At 34.7% G+C, this 21,016-nt stretch overlaps 4 protein-coding genes across 7 annotated transcripts in view; 2 read left to right on the forward strand and 2 right to left on the reverse strand.

Annotated features, from left to right (window-relative positions):
- Window positions 1-252: 252 nt before the first annotated feature.
- On the forward strand, window positions 253-12,192 carry LOC149737069 (uncharacterized). 4 transcript variants are annotated; one of them, XM_089877060.1, is made up of 24 exons: window positions 253-489; window positions 1,017-1,164; window positions 1,221-1,289; window positions 1,725-1,908; window positions 2,150-2,221; window positions 2,426-2,585; window positions 3,346-3,538; window positions 4,085-4,244; window positions 4,620-4,733; window positions 5,245-5,364; window positions 5,762-5,840; window positions 6,387-6,409; window positions 6,775-7,126; window positions 7,422-7,749; window positions 8,126-8,240; window positions 8,633-8,758; window positions 9,374-9,457; window positions 9,520-9,544; window positions 9,603-9,658; window positions 9,923-9,971; window positions 10,528-10,614; window positions 11,064-11,223; window positions 11,725-11,832; window positions 11,895-12,192. In XM_089877060.1, the coding sequence occupies exons 1-24, from the start codon at window positions 405-407 to the stop codon at window positions 11,950-11,952; spliced, it is 2,955 nt and encodes a 984-aa protein (XP_089733186.1). In that variant the 5' UTR covers window positions 253-404; the 3' UTR covers window positions 11,953-12,192. The 4 variants fall into 4 exon arrangements, 2 of the variants coding, with proteins under 2 accessions (XP_089733186.1, XP_089733187.1); XR_016384938.1 differs by lacking the exon at window positions 9,603-9,658; XM_089877061.1 differs by lacking the exon at window positions 9,374-9,457.
- Window positions 12,193-12,752: 560 nt separating this feature from the next.
- LOC149737070 (uncharacterized) lies at window positions 12,753-14,035 on the reverse strand. Its single transcript, XM_089877076.1, has 3 exons — window positions 13,685-14,035; window positions 13,357-13,592; window positions 12,753-13,054 (listed from the first exon to the last, which is right to left on the reverse strand). Exons 1-3 carry the CDS (start codon window positions 13,950-13,952, stop codon window positions 12,887-12,889), a joined length of 672 nt encoding a protein of 223 aa, XP_089733202.1. The 5' UTR covers window positions 13,953-14,035; the 3' UTR covers window positions 12,753-12,886.
- A 484-nt stretch (window positions 14,036-14,519) lies between these two features.
- The window catches only part of LOC149737071 (BCAS3 microtubule associated cell migration factor-like), a 28,989-nt gene continuing 22,492 nt past the window's right edge, over window positions 14,520-21,016 (forward strand). Inside the window, exons 1-7 of the mRNA XM_089877059.1 lie at window positions 14,520-14,833; window positions 15,463-15,514; window positions 15,735-15,978; window positions 16,335-16,395; window positions 19,787-19,971; window positions 20,187-20,263; window positions 20,854-20,937. Coding sequence (XP_089733185.1) covers window positions 14,733-14,833; window positions 15,463-15,514; window positions 15,735-15,978; window positions 16,335-16,395; window positions 19,787-19,971; window positions 20,187-20,263; window positions 20,854-20,937 — 804 coding nt within the window. The 5' untranslated portion in view covers window positions 14,520-14,732. The remainder of the gene's footprint in view (window positions 14,834-15,462; window positions 15,515-15,734; window positions 15,979-16,334; window positions 16,396-19,786; window positions 19,972-20,186; window positions 20,264-20,853; window positions 20,938-21,016) is intronic.
- On the reverse strand, window positions 16,665-17,974 carry LOC149737072 (52 kDa repressor of the inhibitor of the protein kinase-like). The gene is made up of 2 exons (XM_089877078.1): window positions 17,014-17,974; window positions 16,665-16,948 (listed from the first exon to the last, which is right to left on the reverse strand). Exons 1-2 carry the CDS (start codon window positions 17,143-17,145, stop codon window positions 16,736-16,738), a joined length of 345 nt encoding a protein of 114 aa, XP_089733204.1. The 5' UTR covers window positions 17,146-17,974; the 3' UTR covers window positions 16,665-16,735.

Raw genomic sequence — 21,016 nt, forward strand, 5'->3', positions numbered from 1 at the left:
TCCCGCTAAATTTCCGTCATAATTTCCAAAATCGTATGTGTTTCGTTTGAATGTTGTTCTTTAAAGTTCGGTTTTAAATGTGGTGATTATAAAACTGTAATATTATTTTGCAATGCTGTGTTTGGTTGTTGTTGTGGTACAACATTGTTTAAGATCTAGAAAATTAATCAATTTACACGCAAAACGTTCGTTCGTGGCGTAGGTCGTAACCTATATTTCCGTGGTCGTAACATATATAGTTCAAGCATACTTTTAGTTAGTTTCATCAATTGGGTGCACTAAGCACTTACCTATAGTTAAGTACTTGACAGAAGACGCTTTGATATATAGGTTATAACTGTTATTAATGTGGTTTATTTTTTGTTTACATTGTAAGACAAGTTGAATAATTAACGGTAAACAAAATGGCGCTAGCGAATATGTTTTGTAGAGTTTGTGAGAAAGAAGAACCAAACCATATCTGCTTCACGTGTGTTAACCCACTGGAAAGTAAGAAATATTGGAACAATAATTCAATATATATTTATATATTAAAATAACTTGTATTATATATGTGTAATCCAGACTGCAGAGTATGGCAGGTGCACGCGGGATTTTTTTACAGACTTTCGGTTATGCACGCCACAATTTGTCCTACGCACGCCAATTAATTAAACAAAGAAAAAAATACGTATTAAATTAAGTAAGATTTCCTAACGTGGCTTGAAAATGTACATGCTTTGCACGCAGATTTTAATGATAGCACGCGCGAACGCGAAAAATAACCGTCTTGCACGCGCGAGATCTCGTCAGGAACTGCCATACTTTGCAGACTGGTGTGTAATACAGTTTTTAATATGAAAAATGTTTTTTTCTATTTTTTTTGTGTTTTTTTAAAAATGTACAAAACAATTCCATCTCTAATAATATTAGTATTATTGTGGTAGTGGTTATTAGTTATATTTAACTCTTATTATTTATCTTTAACTTTCTATATATTTTAGTTATTATCTTTCACTCTATATATTTCAACACAGAAGACAACACGTTTGCTGGGGTGTTGTTATGCGAGCAATGCCGGGTTGGGTTCCACTCCCAGGGTTTCTTTTTGGGCCATGATATACAACCTTTAAAAGATGATTTTAAGAAGAAAATGTATTACGAAAGGGTCAAAGCTTTACGCATGTAATTTGGCTTAGATTTTAGAACCAAACAGAATATTAATATTATATTTTTCGTAGGGAGGCTCAAGAAAAAATAAAATTAGAAATTTCCAGGAAAAAGAATTTAAAGACGAAGATAATGGAACAGTATGAAAAACTATGTTTGTTATATTTTTACAGTGACCACATTTTAATTTTTTGCTTTTATTTAGACCTTAATTTTATATTTTTTTCATACTTTCCCAATATGTTTGTTTGCCATTGGCATAATTCGTATAGAATGTTGAAGATTACAAATCCACATACATATAACATGTTGACTGTAGCTAATACTAATCAGCTGTTTCGGTAGATTATATTTAAATTTTAAAACAGTGGCAGCAGAGCTGCATCAGGCATTTGCAAACTGTTTAGGACATATTGGGCAGTAGGCATGTAGCTTTAGCCCAATGCAAAGAAATTTGAAACATTCTTTGACCCTCATTAATAGGGCTGAATTAGTATTTATATTTTAAGTTCCAATAAAAATTATTAGGAAAACTAGCAATAACAGGAATGCATATTTTTATATTTTAACAATAGAACAAAGCAAGCCCATGCTGAAGTCCATTCCAATCTGCTGGAAATTTACAATTCATTTCTAAAACAACTAAACTGTAAGGAAACGGAACTGGTTTCAGAAATTGATGAATTTACAAAAGAAACGAACAGTAAACTTGATGCTGAATTAGAAAAGTGGAAAGAATTGGAAAATAAAGTTACAACTGTATGTTGATTGGAATTGGCTGGGAAATAAAATTTTAACTAAAAATAACCAGACTGACATACTCGTGAAAATACTGGAAAACTTTGGCAAAAAACATTGAATAAAGAAATATTTGAAAAACATAATTGGTCATAAAGTTATATATGGTTTAACTCATTAGTGAGCATGGAGTGTATAAAACAGAACCCTTGTGTTATAATGACTGTAGTTGCATCAAATTCATTCTATTTCAAATCAACAGACATTTGCAATGATGCTTGCCAGTCTTTCAGATGATAAATCAGAATTCAATGAACAAGATATTTGTACAGTGGTAAATATAAATATACTGTTTATATAAAGTATATGTATATACTTATAAAAGTATATGTATATACTTATAAAAGTATATATATATACTCTATCACTGTGTGGTAAATTAAAAATACAGTAATCAGATGACCTAAAATGTTGGTTTTATGTTTTGTTCGGACATCGTAATTTACTAATTTTTCTAAATTAATCTGATTGTTTTCAGCTTGAAAGTAATGCAGCATTATTAAACACGGCTTTGATAGAAAGAATGGATAAAGTTGTTGGTCCGTATGCCAATATTAGCCCTTGTTTGGCAGATAAAAACACTCAGCTATTTGATATTTCTGCAATATCTCTTAAATCTATTGATTTTTATACGGCAGGTAAATTTTTATTTATGTTTTCAGTTTAATTTATTTATATTTTCAAATAAAGTAACAAAATTATTGGGATGTCTTGTAACATGTTACCCCAACTTTTAAAACAAGGTTGACATATATGTGTCCATGTAAACAAGCAGAGCAAAAGTATATTGAATTTAATGAAGTCTTGTTATTCATATTATCAATAAGAACCCCTGTGTTTGGTGACTACTAGTTAGAGTATTTATATAAGAAAATCACTGCCAAACTTTTGAAACAAATTTATAAATATAACATATATATATATCCCGGCGTCGTCCCGGCGCGGTGGCGTAGTGGTTAGCGCGCCTGCCTCTAACCCAGAGGTAATGGGTTCAAGGCTCGTCGCTGCTACCATTGTGGGCGTATGTGTCCTTGAGCAAGACACTTAACGGCAATTGCTCCAACCCAGTGGTCACTAATGGATTGTCCAAATTATCAGCCATACATAAAAATGAAAAAAAATCCAAAAAAAATAATCACTCACAAAGTAACATACTTGGTAACTCGTAAGCTGGCGCGAGGTGCACACCCGTGTTATAACGACTGTCGTTATCCGGCCACGCGAGGATAAAGTAAGTTACATTCATTCATTCATATATAAAAGTAGTAAAATTCAAAATCCAACTCTAACCATTTGTTTAAAATGTTCTTTTAATCTTTTCCTGCATTTAAAGCAAAACATTTAAACATTTGATTTAAAAATTTAACTTATATATCATGTTTGTTGATTTTTTTTTAGAAACAATCTGGGCCAACCCAGCCATAATGACAGATGTTTCTTTTGAGTTGAACGATGGATTTGAATTTGATATTCCAAAACAATTTCTTGGCAAGCATATAATGAACCATCGCACGTTATCACTGTATCTGCCCCATCCTTCTATAGTAAACCATGGGAAGTTCATCTTGGGGGTATTGGAGAATTATATAATGTAAGTAAATTAAATAGAACTTTTTAAAATCTAAAATTTAAAAAAGAATAAACAAACTTAAATTTTGAAAATCTAAAATTTAAAATGTGTGGGTTTTCCATATTGTCAGCCTTGCACAAAAAGTCCTCAAAATATAATTATTTTTAATAAAGGTATATACATGACAGTTCCTAAGGAGGCACAAGGTGTAAAACAGAATACGTTGATATAACTGCTGTCTTTGGCCAGCCACTAGAAGATAAAGAAGTTGCAATCCTGGTTAAATCATTCATTTAATACACTGCAACATCAGTGTACTATTTATTAACTTTGTACCTGCTGGTTACGACTTACCACTTCTGATATTATGTGTGTTTTCCTTGTGTACAGTTGACCATTTGTACAACCAGTTAGTGACCACTGTGTTGGACCAACTAAGTATTTTCTTTAGTGTCCAATACACCAAGCTGAAGCCATCTCTGGTTTAAATTTAAGCTTATTCCGCTCTGCGGCCTCTGCCACCAGTTGCCCATTTAAACAAATAAAAATAACGATGTTTTTCTACAGGAATAAAGTAAATGAGGGCATGCTTGCCTTAATCAGTGAAAAAGAGATGCCTTTGTTTAATGAAAAACTGGTAGTGGCCAGATGCAAAACTTTATCAAAGTTTTTCCGCTGTTCTTTTTCACTCCCTGGGCTAGAGGATACAAACCAACACAGAAATAGGGTGACAATTTAACTATGTTTAGTTTAAAAAATGTCTTTTTTTGCATTTGTTACTAGTTAGTTTAAAAAAATAAGCTCTCGCGGCATGGCACTCTATAGAACCTCGTATTTAGGCTGCCTTTGTCTAGTGCCCTGACACCTTATTCCATTTTCCAATTCAGTTTTATTGATTCTTTTTAAGTTTTGTTCAGTAAATGCAATTACACCCAAAGCTATCAAACATAGGAAACCTCACTGATAAATGTGGTTCTATGTGTAGAATATAATATACTTTAGCACTGCTTGTTTGTATAAACACCTTAGAGAAGGTAAAAAGCTGTATTACAGTGTATAACTGGGGCACTAATGTCTCCATAACCTTTTAACTATGATACAGGGGGAAATGATCATTCATCATCCTGATGAAGAGAATGAAGTCTTGAAAAGAATATCGCCAAAAAAACTTGAGTTTTTTAAACCAGATGAAAAGTTGCTGCAGATTCAGCCACTTGTAAGTACAGTAGTGTGTGTGTGCTTGTGAGAATGCTGGTTGTATAGTAGGTGGGGGAAGACGGGACACCTTTAGCACATAATATCCAAATATCCTGATCGTGTTTTAAACGATTACCAATGGTCTATAGGAGTCGTGAGGATACAGTTTTATAATTCTTTGAATGTTCTTTGCTTTCTACCAAATGGCACAAGAAAATAGAATAAATTGGATATTTATCTTCCCTCACCCTACTTTACTGTATAGGCTGGATAACTAAAACCTGTTTTAAAATTCTTTGTTAAGATAATGTTCCAGTTTAATGTTTCCTAATAATTTTTTAACCGTCACTTAACACAAATTTATTAACATCGTTCAATTCAATAACTTGGAATATTTATTAAAAACTGAACAGAAAAGGATTAACATTAAAATAGCAGAAATAATATTCCATATATGTAGCAATTAAAAAGCGTGGCTGTCACACCTTATACACTAACAGTGAATCTTTTCTGAACACTTGTTTTTACAGTGCGTTCAAGTAAATTTTACTAAATCATTGAACACAAGTGCTATACCATACGAAGTCAAATTAAAACTGAAGCGTTTGTTGGAAAAAGGAGAATCCATGAAAGTAAAGCTGATAGAAAAGGTAGCAACGCATGTGGTATTTTATCTATTTATCTTAGTGTAACAAGATAAGTTATATACATTGTTTCATTTCATACACGCCTTACCTGTTTTAAATAGTTGTTACACATGTAGATTTCAACAATTTTTAATTGGCGATTGGTTTTGTGTAAAAATTAAACATTTCATTAGTTCATGCAATTTTCGTTTTTAGGTAAAAAGTATTTTTAGGTAAAAACTGCAAAAGTATTTTTAGGTTAAAACTGCAACAATGGCTTGATATCTAGGCTTCTGTTTATATGGAAGTCACTTAAATAACTACCAGAGCACAGCATAGTATTACTTGTCACAAAACTAGAATTTTGGTGTATTTTTATAGGCATGGCATACAAAGAAAACATTTTAATTTCTTGTTTTAGAATAAGAAGGATGGATTAGATATATGGGAAGCTCAAGTTACCGTGGATGACACAGAGTTTAACGAACTTGTAGTTAAAGGTGAGATTTTACAATTTAAAGTGGCTATGTACCATATAAAGCACCCATGTTGTTCGAAAATAAAAAATAAAAATAATCAACCACAAAGTAACATACTTTACTTACAAGCTGGCATGATGTGTATGAAACAGAACACCTGTGGGCTGTGTTATAACGACTGTCGTTTTACTGTCATGCGAGGATAAAGTAAGTAAGTTCCATTTATATATGTTACACATTTCGGTTAGCGCACCTGCCTCTAATCCAGAGGTTAGGAGTTCAAGGCTTGTTGCTGCTACCATTGTGAGTGTATGTGTCTTTGGGCAACAGCAGTTGTTCTAATCCAGTGGTCGCTTATGGGTTGTCTAAATTGTCAGGCATACATAAAAAATATAAAAAGTTCACCAAAGTAACATACGTGGTAACTCGTAAAAGAGCATTAGGTTTATAAAACAGGACATCAGTTTTATAACAACTGTCGTTGCTTTGCTAGCTAGAATAAATAAATTACATTCATTTATTTTTCTTCATTGTTGATTTAAGTTAATTAAATATATTTATTCACAGCTGAAAAGCAGAAGACCAATCAAGTAAGTTTTTGCTCTTATTGATTTCCCCTTTGGGTTTAAATGGGTGGGGTGTTCTAGTACAGAACTTCTCAAAGTTTTTGCCACGACCCCTTTTAATTTTCTAACATTTTCATGATCCTTCACAGTTAATAGAATAATAAATGCAGTGCTTTATGTTCTTGGTATACACTCGGTGACCCCTGAAGTTTTTTTTCCAAATTTGTAAACCCGGTTCTAGTATATAGGTAATGATTGTATCGTTGTTATGCTGTGAGTAAAATATTGTGAAAATGTTGTTTGCTGTATACCTGAGTTTATAATATAAGTGTGTAACAGTTTGATGTATTTATAAGTTGCATTCCTTTAACTATCATTTTTCTTGGCAGCTTTGCAAAGACGTCCGTCTGCAGAACCAAAATTTACCAGTAGTTCGAGAAATTGTTGAAACTACTGATGAAGTAAAAGAAAAATCCACTTATGCGTCTCAAAGTGATAAAGATTGTAAACTGGAGATCAAGTTGGACGAACAAAAAGCTGAAAATAAAGAAAATGTTTCTAATGATCAGGAAAAGGTTTTGGTTGATAAAGACAACAAAGATTCTGAGTTTATTGCGGTTATTACAAGTGTAGAGTCAGCTTTATTGAAGGAAAATTTAGAAATTGCAACCAGCAATGAAAAAGCTTGTGGTGAAAAGATAGCTACAAGTGAACCAATTGGAAGTTTAAAAACAGGAAAAGGTGTTTAAATAGATTTTTTATATTCTCTTTGAAACTTTTTAATAGTTTTTAAACTGTGGGTCGTGAAATCAAAATTGAAATAATAATTTTTCCTATTTTTAGTCAAGAGATTTTCCCGCAAATTGAAAATATTAGTTCTTCACATTGTATGGTCATAAGAGTTTTACTCCTTTACTCCGAATTAAAACATTTATTTTTTATATAAATCTATTTGTGGCCATGAGAGTTATACTCCAAAAAAATTTAATTTTCAAATCTACAAATATTTTACAAATTTGTGTTAAAATTTTTACAGATTGCCAACAGACCGTTGGTCTATCTGCGCTTGCGCAAGATTACATTCAAAGAACAACATCCTCTTCTCCTCCTCGCATCCTCCCTGCTCCTGAAAACCAATCCTGGGATGTTCATCACCTATCCTCTTCTCTTGGAAATCCTCAGATGAATTTTCAACCTCCAGCTGCATCCCTTGCTCCAGAGTACCCTCTCCTCCAGTTTGCTGGGAGCGGAGATCACAATATCATACAGCAGTCCGGATGGGACATCTCTTCCAAACGGTCACTTAAATATTTCACTCTCATCTTGTTTGGGGAAAACTCAAACGAATTCATCAACATTGATAAGTAAGTCTTGATCTTGCTTTTCTAACATTATATATTAAATTATAGTTGTCAGTTTTCTCACCATCCATGCGTTTTGTAAAATGGGAGATTTCAGTGTCCTATTAAAATTATTATGCCATTTAAGTCTAACCAATTGTCAGTCTCTCATTCACAGCCCATTTCTTTACATATAATATCGACACACAGTGTGTGATAACTGTAAAAGCCCATTTCTTTACACGTCCAACTTTACCAACACTAGATCAGGGTCAGATTGGTCGAATTTTTTACAGTTAAATGTGTACTTACTAACCAAATGCGTTTTTGACATCGTTAGTTTCTTATCCGAATAGAATCTTGTATAGTTATCTGTTAATCTTGTGTTGTATATTTACAGCATGGGGGAACCTCCACCACCAGTTAAACTTGCATGGCAGCAAGCAATACAAACCCAACAACAACTATGGGAAGGCTTACCATTTGAGTTGTTTCAGCATATACTTGAATGCGAGGTAAGAATATATAGTAGAAGGGTAGACAGGAAACCTGTAGCACATAATACCCAATTATCCTGATTGTGTTTTAAACAATTAACAACGGTCTATGGGAGTGGTCCACATACGGTTTTATAATTCTTTCAATGTTCTTTGCATACTACCATAAAGGACAAGAAAATAGAATAAAAAAAATGAGTCCCATCTCCCCCCACTCTACTCTATATTAAAATATCAAGGCACTAATGTCATATTATATATACTATGCTACATTATATTTACCTCTGGGTTAGAGGGTGGAGTGCCAATCACTTTGCCACAGCGGCGGTCCGCAACTCCTTTTTATGAAGGATAAAAACTATACAGCTTCGTTCGTTTATCACATAACACAGCCCTGTACACTTCTCCAGGTTGAAAGATTCCCCGAATTGCATCAAGAATTCTACAGATTCCGTGTCCCCATGGATATTAGCAGCTTGCCAGAGCGCATGGGACTTAATTTCAACAGTTACTTGAAAAAGTTCCCGGAAATACAGGCGAGTGATTAATATATATAAATTCTGGTGTCTGTGGTCATCATAGTTTTCGACCAAGAAATATCTTTGCAGTAAGGTTAAAACTTTGGAAACATGGTTTCTTATTTTAAATGTAAAAAAGTTTGTGGCCATTTGATTAGGTGTGGCCGCTCACTACACAGCAGTTGTTTTTATTAGTTTGTCTTATTGACAGTGTATGGTTTGTTATTAATATATGTGCAAAAAAGTTTAGAGGTTTTGTTACAAATCTTTGCTATTGGTTTATGTTTAATGTTGTTACTGCTACCATTGTGGGCGTGTGTGTTTATGAGCAAGACACTTAGCGGCAATTACTTTGTCCCAGTAGTCCCTTATTTTTAGAGTTGTCTAAATTTGCCATAGATTAAAAAACAATAATCACCTACAAAGTTATGTATGGGGTAATTGATAAGCGGACACCAGGGGTATTAAACAAAAAAGCTTTTAAGTGTAAAATGTGACAAAGTGTTAAGTGTTATAAAGACTCCGTGCCCTGCTATAAAACTAATCAAGTCACCTTAGTCGATTTATTAATTCAATATTTGGGTAGTTTCAATAAACGATAAAAACAAGTTACAAACTTGGCATTTTTAACAGCGTGCATTACATTTTATGGAGGGAAATTTAACACAAAACCAAAATCCAAATAATCTGCAAAACATGATCAATCTTAACCCAATCGTAAGTTACACTTTTAATAAAACCAAATTATCTGGCTACTAAGTAATTTTATTTTTGTGCAGATGTTTCCTAATGCATCCGTACAAGGTAAGCATTTTGTATTTTTTTTACATTTTTATGCAAGCGGAAATTGTATTTTTCGCAGCGAATCCTACAGTGGTCCTGGAAAGAAATAATAATAATGTGAAAGTACCAAACAATGTAAGATGTGTTCTGTTTTCTTAAGTTTTAAATATAGTTTTAATTAAAATATTGCTGTAGTTTAATTTTGTTTTGTATGGATGTATATGTATTATATATATATATAATATGTGTATCAAAATTATTGATAAAACAAAGAAAAAAAGTTTGGCTAAGCCTTAACAAACGACAATCGTTAAGACTACGAATAATTGTTAAACTACGGATAATTTTTGTTTTAAAATGTTGTTGCCACACACATTTCTAATATTTCTATTTTCTCAGAACCAAAGACAAAACATACCTGGCTTAAATGCTGAAGCTACAAACCCTGGTAAATAATTTCTATCTATTAAACTTAATACACTTTTCCAAGAGAACTTATACATTTAGAATGCGATATTGTACTGTGGGGTAATATGGGATACACTAACTCCTAAATTCCATATTTAGTGTCTTAAACAATTACCAACGGTTTAAAAAGTTGCAGAGTACGGTTTTTTAATTCTGTAAATAATCTTTTTTGTTAATGGGACGAGAAAAGAGAATAAAAACATGTCGAATCTTACCTCACCCCACTATATGCAAAATGTGCATTTGCTTTGTTTATGAGGAGTTTATTTATTAATTCTGTTACTGTAAAAGCCATTCAGGTGCAGTGCTGCTTTTAAAACTAAGTATAAAACATAGAACCAAAAACCAATCTGTAATAAAAGGCTAATAGACTGTGAAGTAAAATTACAATCACCTACAAAGTTGCATATGGATAAATCATTTAACTAAGCACAAGGTATATGAAACAGAAGACCCGTGTCATAATGACTATCGTTGCCCTGCCACACGAGTAAATATTGCATTTATTCATATTTCAACCCATATTTTCACCACAGCACTCCCCCTTGACGTTTCATCATCAAACGACTCCCAGATTTCAAACAGTGAACAAACAAACACTTCCGTTGCTTCATCTGAAACAGGTAAACTGTATCCAGAAATACTTTGTACTATATTGGTTTATGTTACAAATTACTATGTGTCTGTAACTCTTCAGTAAAAAAAGCATAACTTGTTTTGCCTTTTGTATATTTTATATAAACAACATAAATTTGGTTCTTAGCCTACTGGTTCTATTGGCAGTTTTGTACACATTCTTCTAAAAAATAAAAATGCAGTAAACTGTAATGCAAACGTACAAACTCTTGTACGTTTAACGTATTGATTAAGAAAAATGCAACCAGCACTTCGAATAAATAAATGAAACTTATTGAGTTATTCTAACCTCACACGACAGGTCAACGATAGTCCGCACTAAGTGTATGAAACAAAACACTGGCGTATTATAACAACTGTCGTTGCCCCGCCACGCGATGATTAAAAAGTGACATTTATTTATTTTTATCCCGTTTCACCATACTCCGTCCCACAGCGTCTTATTCCAATGTATCAGATGCTTGGCAAGAAGAAAACGACAAACCAAAAGTCGATAATGATCGCCATAGCAACCGAAGCAGAAACAGTTCGTTTGACCGTCTGTCATGTGACGGCACTGCTCATGGCGACCGTGGAAACAGAAGATACACGTCAAGGTAACGTCTGTTTTAACTTTAAACTAAGGATATTTTGTTGAGTAGGGGTAAAGGTAAAGTACTTTGTACACAATTACAGAGTTGAACGTATGAATCCACTTATTTATTCTTGCGTGTCGAGGCAGTGACAATCGTTATAATACAGCTGTTCCATTTTATACACCTTAATAGCGCCTTCTTAAGAGTTACCACATAGTAATTTTGTGAAGATTGTTTTCGGGGGATATTTTCTGATACTTTACAGTTTACAGTTTAGACAGCTAGTAAGGGCGGCCCACTTAGTTTAATATTGCTGTTAAGCAACGTCGAGTCTGGAACCCGCCTGCTGTGGTCTATAGAGGCGAGCGCTGTACCCACTATGCCAAAGAAAGGTTATGTAATTTGTTCGATAGCCACCGATTAAAGCAGCCCCGATTTATAAGTGAGCATTAGTTTGGAAACAATTTTTGGGTAGTAGCTAACTTCGTGTGTTGCTTATATTTGTCGTTACCTGTGACGTAGGCAATCTACTTCTTCAACTATGTGTTACAACTGCAACGATCGTGGCCACGCAACGACTGCATGTCCGCACCCAGTATCCAGAAAAGGCAACGGTTCTCGAAACCGCAGGTATCATAATGTTTGCGTAATAACCGCATCACTTTTTACGCATTAACGCCTCCCATTTTCAGGCATGACGATTCTTCTCGCCGCGGTAAGAGGCAGTGGCGTGACCCAAAACGAAAGTAAAATAATAACCCGGACTTCACTTTCCACAATGACCTGCTTTTTTTGTATTACACATAATCGTGTATTCATTTTCGTTTTTATTTTCTTTGCACATTGATTCCTCAACGCTGTGCTGTGTATTTCGTTCGCGTTCTTCCTTCGTTTTTGTATCGAACCATAAGCGTATCAGCTTCTTGGTTGTCATTTCTGTTTCTCCTTTTTTTTCAATCATTGTATGAAAAATACACCTTCAGTTTAAAAGTAGTGTGCATTTTTATAACTGCTTTTATAGTGTTCAAAAGTAAGCCGCTGTCAGTTTTTCAGAAATTTATTTTCTTAGAGTAAGTTCGTTCTTCTATCTTTAAAGTACGTACTCTATTATCTATATAGTAGGATGGGGGAAGATGGGACATCTTTTCATTCTATTTTCTCGTACTTTTGGTAGTAAGCAAAGAACATTCAAAGAATTATAAAACCTTGCACACGCGACTTTCATAGACCATTGTTAATTGTTTAAAACACGACCAGGATATTTATATATTGTGTGCTAAAGGTATCCCATCTTCCCCCACCCCACTATATAGGTGCATACGGTGCTTTGATATTAATTAGTTATATAGCTACTTACGCCGCATGTTTAAATATGATCTTCAATCCCCAAAATAACCGGATTTCCACCATAAATGTTGCAGTATAAAATAAAAAGCTCAACTATACATATATACCTTCGTTTACACTGCCTATTTCTTTCCTAAAGCAGGTTAAAAGTTTACGCTCAACGCGGTTTGCAGAGTTGTAACTATAACTGGAAAATCCATAGATTTGAACAAGTTCGTTTTATTAAGCATTTTATGTACAGCTAAACATGGACATCGTATGTTTGTAATAAGGTTTAGTAGGAGTTGTAGCTATATTCAACACCTACAGTGGAAACTCACATAGTGGAACCGCTATGTTATAACTTAGTCCTATCGACTCCTATGTTATACATTCCAATTCGTTGCCTTGTTGGTTTAATAGCAATGACAAAACCAACCACGTTATTGCCAGCATTGGCCGTGGGATATCCAGGATACCACTCCGCATAACCACTGCTCCCGTTGCGCATTCTCACCACGCCGTTCTGTGAGTAAAACGTCGAATAATTCAATGCAGCATACCGATACTCGCCAGAGTGGTTAAAAATGATAACACTATATTGTTCATTAAATAGAAACACTATATATTAGGGTGGGAGATGATGGGACACATTTTCATTCTATTTTCTCGTCCCATTTGGTAGTAAACAAAGAACGGTCAAAGAATTATAAAACAGCATCCTTACGACGCCCATAGACCGTTGTTAATTGTTTAAAACACAATCTGGTTATTTGTATGTTATGTGCTAAAGGTGTCCCGTTGTCCCCCCAAAAACAAAGTACCAACCTCGTATGCGGAAGCCAGCCACACTTCAACGAAATCACGGTTCGCGTCTACGTAGGAATTCCAGGCATTTTTCACGTAATTGTAGACAAGGTCGTACATTTCTTTACTTTCGATGTCAATCAGTTGCCCGTCGTAGAAATGGCAAATATTTTCCGATTCTTGTTTTGTTGTTCCGTAGCCAGCTGTGTAGACCAGCTTTATACATCGACCGTGGAAAATCAATCCTGAGCATCTCGCTGTAAAAAATAATTATTAAGCCTCGTACTTATTTCTTTTGCTCTAATAACTTCTTCAACGCAACAACTTCTTGTGCTCTTTACATACTTACTGTAGTTTTCGACCAATTGACGAATTTTTGTTTCAATTCTGTCCCAGTCGACTACTGCTGGTGGACCTACTGGACCAGGATTACCAATTGTGCCAGGAGGCCCCCTTTTTCCAGGTCGACCAGTAGGTCCTCGTATTCCTGTTGAGTTGTGCGGTGCATTGATATCTCTTGAATGGAAAACTTCATTGATAGATTTGCAAACTAGATACTCTGCCGTTGTCACAACTATTGGAGCTACAAGCAGCAGATATACTAACTTAGAAGCCATCGTTTAAGCTGGAACTAGGCTATGTAATTCCTGGACCGACTTGTCTCTTTTATACTGGGAAGACGCACCCTTAATTGCCATATAAGGTAGGTTTACTAGAAGATCGATTCGCGCCAGAAGTTGCCATTTATGGATCTTTTGTGGTACCTGTTTACGTTATGCAACTTACCTTATAAGTTAACCTTCCTTGTAAGCTAACTTGTTGGTTCATGAATGAATGGTTATCGTCTACAGGCGTCAGGATTATTTTTACCAGATACTGAAAATACTTTATAAAACTTTCCATTGCATCTAGTGTAAAGTACACATGAAACACAGTATAAATTAATAACTTATAGTACACAGTAAACCGATTCAAACCCACCTAAATATATTTTATGAATCGTGACAACTGGCATTATTAGTTTAATGACTATATATTACAAGTCCGCTTGGAACAATAACAATCAACGAACCGTAACAATTTGTTCAACCAGTCAAAACCTTTGTTATTGTTGTGGTAAAGTCTAAGGTGACCCAAACTTGCCCGTAATTTAGTCTTGCTTTGACATTAACCATTATTATTTTCTTAGTGTCATAAGCTCTGTGTTTTGCCTTTGTTAGCCTAGATTCCTTAGCGTTGTAAATATTAAAATAGTCGAACTTTTAGCAGACGATTTTAAGAAAAATAAAGTGATCATTTTGCCCGAATCAATTGAATTAAAGACACTTCTTTCAACTGGTGAATTAAAACATAAAAACATGGAGGAATGAACATCATGTGACTATCTTTACTCCAAAATGTCAGGAACAACTTTTTCTGGTGAGAATAAAGTGCAACAGAGCAATAGGAGGAGAATGGATAGTAGCGGTGGACGATGTGTGAAACCTGAACCAGCCAAGTAAGTCAAATACTTGTGCATTATTATATGTGCCTCGCTGTTACCGGGTATGTTATAGTGCAAAATATACCTAGGGATGGCATTCTCTGCTACCAACTAAACTATAGTCGCCGCCTAAATCGACTGACTAAAATTTAGTCAACTGACTAAAAACAAATGCGGTAACCAATATGGCTGCGATCAACTAACTTAAGTTGGTAGCCGAGAATACCATCCAAGTTTTATACACCATATGTTTTATGTTAAGTGAGCATAAGCTCATCCACTCGTTTCCCATTTTTTCACAACACAAATTAAGCAAGCTAGTTTCTATTTATTAATAGGTTAAATCACAAACAAATTACCATGATCGACAAAGTTTGAGTAATTTGATTTCTAAATGCACATATTTCTACACTATTGAGTACTAGGGAAGCAGGGAAGACTGCCTTTGTCAGGTCAGGGCACACAAATAAACAAACATATTTGCTTGAAATGAAACAACTGGAGTAAAGAACTGGCCTATAATGTAAAGGGGTGGATTTTTCACATTTTGATTTGTAAATACTTTTTGTACAAAACATAAACTAGCTTTTGGATTAACCATATTTTGTTTTGATGTTTAATACACTTCATCATTTTATTTTCAGTGGGAAGTCTTACATGGAGAGTGTCTACAACTTTATCCATGATTTGAGTCAGGTCTGTACATTCTATAATATGAACATATATACTTAAATTCAGTGATGAAAAAGTCTGTTGTGTATGGGATATAAAAGATATTTGCAAATATTGTACAGGCCTAAAATATTGTTAAATCTTTAGAAAATTAGCTCATTTTTTTACCATTTCACATCTTCTTGTTAAGGGAGTATTGCCACTGCCAAAAACAGCTATCTAATGAGATAACTATGTTTACTAGGCATACACTAAATCTGCAATACCTGATGAGAAAGACACAATAACATGGGCGCGCTTCTGTTCCTACCCTGATGCTCCTGAAGTAAACGAAAGCTCCATTAATCCACCCATGTTGCTACTGCTGGGTTATTCTAATGGAATACAGATGTGGAACTTACAAATAAATGGAGATGCCCAGGAAGTGTTCTCTTTAAGAGATGGCCCCGTCAAGACGGCATGTGTATTACCACCACCCCCTGCATCAGGTAAATCGCAGAATAATATACCAGGTCAAAAAACGGCGCCTTAAGCGTCTCTTCTCCAGCCTATAGTTTATGTGTTTCTCTATACTGCTACCAATTCATGATGTGTGCCTCTTAGGGCAACTGCTCCAACCCAGTGGTCTTTGATGCTTATGGCCCTCATGGGTTGTCTAAATTGTCAGCCATACAAATAAAAATAAAAATTCTAAAGCAAAATTTTAAAAATAATTTTTATTAAATTGAACTATTCAATAAATAATGCAACACATACAACAGGCACGTACAAGTTACAACCACACATATTACTATAACAATTGCCTGAGGTGGTACATTTAAATATCTATTATTATTATTTACAGATATCATTGACCAACTGCAAGAAAAAAGACCATTGATTGCTATTTGTCTTGCTGCTAACAGGTATGTCCAGTGGCGCAGCCAGGGGGGGGGTTTAGGGGGTCGCGACCCCCCCCTTTTATAAAAAAAAATATATATTTAAAAAAAAAATTTTTTTTTTTGAGAATTGAAAATTAAAATTTTTTTTTTGAGAATTACAAAATTTTTTTATGCGGCTGTGACTTTGAAAACGTATAGGTTCGTTTTAATTAAAACATGCACTACGTCGAGGCTGTGGACTATGCTTCTGAAATCTGATAATATCGTTTTTCAACCAACGAAACCAACAAACCTTTAACGAAAACGAGATTTTTATTACGCGATAACGTAAGTATCAAATGTTTTTTGTATACAAAGAATACGTTTACACAAGTAACTTTAGTCTTCTTGCTTTTTGCTGACTAAACTGCATAACAATTTCGTCAGAATCGATATTAACGTCTTGATGAACTGCGAGCAATGCCAGACCGTTTAGGCGTTCCTGTCCCATTGTGCTGCGAAGGTATGTTTTCAACAGTTTTAACTTTGAAAACGATCTTTCCGACGATGATGTTGTTACAGGAAGGGTCGCTATTATCTAAAAAATACAAATCGTTCGTGGATAAAGGTCACTTAACGAAAAAGAAATAACGCGCTACTTACTTTCAGAAGTGTATGTATATTTGGAAAGAACTGAGGATTAGCGGAAGCCAATGAAGTTAAAATATCTACTGGCAGGCTGTCAACGTCTGAATTCTTCCACTTATTTTGCCAGAAAGTTATTTCAGCCCCCATATCTTTAACGTTTCAATAATTGAATTAGCAAGCGCATGTCCTGACATATTTTCCACAGCCACAAAACCCAAGAAGTCTTCTCTAATTTCTGGTTTATTGTCGTTGGCCACCTCCACATAACGGACACAAATAGACAGTTGTTCGATTAGCGAAACATCGCTAGTTTCGTCTGCTAGAACTGACTAAAAGACCGCATCTTTCACCATGCATTGCCGAATGCTGCTCTCGTACAAATTAATAATTTCGTTCTGGACTTGCCAACTAATGTAGGTTGCATTACGCGGGGAAGTTTTAATGTGATCTAACAATATTTTATCTCCAGAAGAATATTTAACAATATTTTATCTCTTTTGTCCCCAATATTGACCTCAATGTTTGACGTCGCGTGCTAACTTTCCCACAACGTGGTCCGAGATTTCTCCCGTTCAGAATAAAGAAACATTATATCGCTCTAAATTAGTGTCCGAGATTTCTCCCGTTCAGAATAAAGAAACATTATATCGCTCTAAATTAGTGTCCGAGATTTCTCCCGTTCAGAATAAAGAAACATTATATCGCTCTAAATTAGTGTCCCAGATTTCTCCCGTTCAGAATAAAGAAACATTATATCGCTCTAAATTAGTGTCCGAGATTTCTCCCGTTCAGAATAAAGAAACATTATATCGCTCTAAATTAGTGTCCGAGATTTCTCCCGTTCAGAATAAAGAAACATTATATCGCTCTAAATTAGTGTCCGAGATTTCTCCCGTTCAGAATAAAGAAACATTATATCGCTCTAAATTAATGTCCGAGATTTCTCCCGTTCAGAATAAAGAAAGGGGGGGTTTTCAAGCGAAAAGGGGGGGGTTTTGAAAAAAAATTTTCGCGCCTTACGGCGCGATTGAAACCCCCCCCTTTTTTTTTTCCTGGCTGCGCCACTGGGTATGTCTTACTGTTATTCCAACCATTACCAAATATGACAAGTAGGCTATTCTGTATACAATGAGTATTTTATGCTGTGTTTTAAATAAATATAAAATGAAGTTTAAAAAAAACTTGATTGTAAATTTCATTTGCAGCTAAAGTTAGGTTTTTAATGATCACCAAAACAAAGAGTTTTTTGTTCTACATCATAAATTATTTACCAAAAGATATTTCTAGCATTGTTCTGTTGTTACTTCTCATCGGTCACTTCTTATTGATTAAGGCTGTGTTGCTGCAATATGCAGTAATTTAATGAGTATTACATGTGTTTCTGTATTATCTAGCAGATTTCGGATACCCTGTTCAATTAGTTACCTTATACAATATATTATATGTATTTTTCACATTTTTTGTTTGCTATTGCTGCCATGCATATTATATTTGTCCATAAACAAAAGGCTAAACAGAACATCATGAGTCATGACGATCTAGCACAGCGGTTCCCAACCTGTGGGTCGCGACCCCAACTGGGGTCGCCTGACAATTTGCCTGGGGTCACCTGAGGCCTTCTGAGAAGTTTAGAATTTCATTAGTTTAGAAATTTAGAAAGTTAACTCCTAACAATGGGCAGCTCACCACAGAGCGCATCGCGATTTTACTAGAGTACTAGACAAACCAGAACACCCTGGGCCTCATTACAGGATTTTCGTTTAATAATGGCAAATATGCTCGGAAAGTAAGATTTTAACGGCAGTTTAGCGGCCATGAAAAATTACAGGATTTACTCGTTTGATTTCAGGTTATTCATTACGTCACAAAGGCCTTTACCATGAAAATAAAAATTTAATTGCTGATTGATGAGATGCATTTAAGCAAAAGTTGGACTTGAGGTCATGATTTTATTGAATTCCCAGCATCAACCATAGTAGCCTATACGATAGCTAGCCTAGCCTACATAACTTTCAAAAGCGACCCAACTAATTTTATCCTTGGGGTCACCGCAACTTGGCAAATGTTATAAAAGGGTCACGGCACCAAAAGGTTGGGAACCGCTGATCTAGCACAAACTGTTGGTCTTAAAGATCACCTATATAAAATGAACAATAGATCTATTTAAGACTTACATTTTTAGTGACTTGTGTTTGTACGTAATTTACATCTGATTTAAATAATAATTTGCTTTCATACCTGATACCTCTATGCAGTTTTATCTATAGCTATACCTCTATGGTACCTGAGGTGACATGCACCGCAATTTTTGAAACAGTGGTCACATCATATCTATGTATTAATTCTTTGAACGGGTTTTATTAAGTGTCTGTGCATATGAGTATGAGTAGGGTCAATGAATACAGTATTGAATAAACTAATCAATGATTTCCATGTTTAACGCTATGAATGTAATTGTATTCAATAATACACACAAGATTTTTTTAGTTTTCTAACTTTTTAATAATCTTTATTTCTAACCTAATATCATACCTGTTAAATTTCTTTAGAAGATGGGACTCCTTTTCATTATTTTTTTGTCTCATTTCGTTGTAAACAAAGAACATTGAATTATAAAACTGTATTCTCACAACTCACGTAGATCGTTGTTAAATGTTTACAACACGATCAAGATATTTGAATATTACGTTCTAAAGGTATCCTATCTTCCCCCACAGTACTATATACCAATACTTATCACAGCCCTATCTTCATTTTCCCAAAACTCTTACTTCTTGTTTTCCTACAGCAAGCAGATGTTCGCACAAGTCACCATCCGGTCCTTGAGAAGCGGAGACCAAGTAAAGAGGTTAGACTTTCCTTCAGATGTCATCAGTCTTCATGCAGGACCTGCTCCTCTTCTTCTTGTTGCTCTCAAAGAGTCAGTTCATGGCTTTGATGCGAGAACTCTTACACAAGTTTTTATACTGAACGGTGAGTGCAATTTTTATAATTTCCTGAAGTTTTATAATAATATAAAAAAACAACCAATTTGTTTTACGGTATCCATGCTGTGAAAAAATTATAATTAAACAGACCTGGCCATGGAACTATAAATTCTATTAAAATTTATAAATAAATTTATAATAAAAGTTGAAATCAAAACACACACCGGACTTTATTGGTTTAATTTCGTTTCTTTTTTCCAGGTTGCCATCCAAGTGGAGGATTCATTGCTAATCCAATATCACTTGGTAGAAGATGGTTGGCTTATTCACCTTCTATAGTAAGTATTTGCAACACTTATTACTATTATTATTTGCAATGCTTACAATAATTACAAAGACATGCAGGTCCAACAGACAGCATAATAGCGATGATTGAATGCAACTTGTTTATTTTTGGTGAGGGGCAATAAAAGTTGTTGAACCACAAGTATTGTGTTTTAAACACCTCTAGCTCATTGACACATGCCTTCTTACTACCCTCACTTTTAAGTTAAACAAATATGGCAATAACAGTCGGTATACCACATGTCCACATGTGTTTTGTTTCATACAAGTCTTGCTTATTGACGAGTTACCACATATGCAAGCAGCAAGCAGGTATCTATTGAAATTGGGAGAATTGCCAAATCTGCTCCAAATCCCTTCTTCTTATTAGCTACATAAAAAATAGTGCAACATGCCATTTACAAGTTACTCCATATGTAGTTATGCATTTTGTTACTTCTGCTACCAGGCATGACGTAAATAATGCCAGGCGAAGGGTCGAAAATATACCACGTTTTTTTCAACCTGATGAGTCAAAATTTATGTAACTTGTTTACCTTTAAAATACCAGTGCAATATTATAATAAATATTTTTCTCTCCCAGCCACTACCAGGCTTGCAATCATCAGGGGGTGTGGCGGGGGATGGAGTCCCATCGTATGTGGCAACTGTGATTAGTGCAGCAAAGGTGAGTTATTTCTAAGGATTTGAGGGTCGTTTTATTTCTTGCTGCTTTCTAACATTTTTTTTCTTTTTTTTTTCTTTTT

The sequence above is a fragment of the Ciona robusta genome, chromosome 4 (genome assembly GCF_009617815.1).
Source record: "Ciona robusta chromosome 4, ASM961781v2".
In the NCBI taxonomy this organism is placed as follows: domain Eukaryota; kingdom Metazoa; phylum Chordata; class Ascidiacea; order Phlebobranchia; family Cionidae; genus Ciona; species Ciona robusta.

Excerpts from the sequence above, each read along its gene's own strand:
- LOC149737070 (XM_089877076.1), bottom strand. The coding sequence starts at position 13,952 with ATGGCTTCTAAGTTAGTATATCTGCTGCTTGTAGCTCCAATAGTTGTG. Across the intron at positions 13,593-13,684 it reads TCAATTGGTCGAAAACTACA|CGAGATGCTCAGGATTGATT; the intron begins GTAAGTATGTAA and ends TATTTTTTACAG. Across the intron at positions 13,055-13,356 it reads GGCTGGCTTCCGCATACGAG|AACGGCGTGGTGAGAATGCG; the intron begins GTTGGTACTTTG and ends TTTTACTCACAG.
- LOC149737072 (XM_089877078.1), bottom strand. The coding sequence starts at position 17,145 with ATGGGGGCTGAAATAACTTTCTGGCAAAATAAGTGGAAGAATTCAGAC. Across the intron at positions 16,949-17,013 it reads ATATACATACACTTCTGAAA|ATAATAGCGACCCTTCCTGT; the intron begins GTAAGTAGCGCG and ends TGTATTTTTTAG.
- LOC149737069 (XM_089877060.1), top strand. The coding sequence starts at position 405 with ATGGCGCTAGCGAATATGTTTTGTAGAGTTTGTGAGAAAGAAGAACCA. Across the intron at positions 2,222-2,425 it reads AACAAGATATTTGTACAGTG|CTTGAAAGTAATGCAGCATT; the intron begins GTAAATATAAAT and ends GATTGTTTTCAG. Across the intron at positions 9,659-9,922 it reads ATGTGAAAGTACCAAACAAT|AACCAAAGACAAAACATACC; the intron begins GTAAGATGTGTT and ends CTATTTTCTCAG.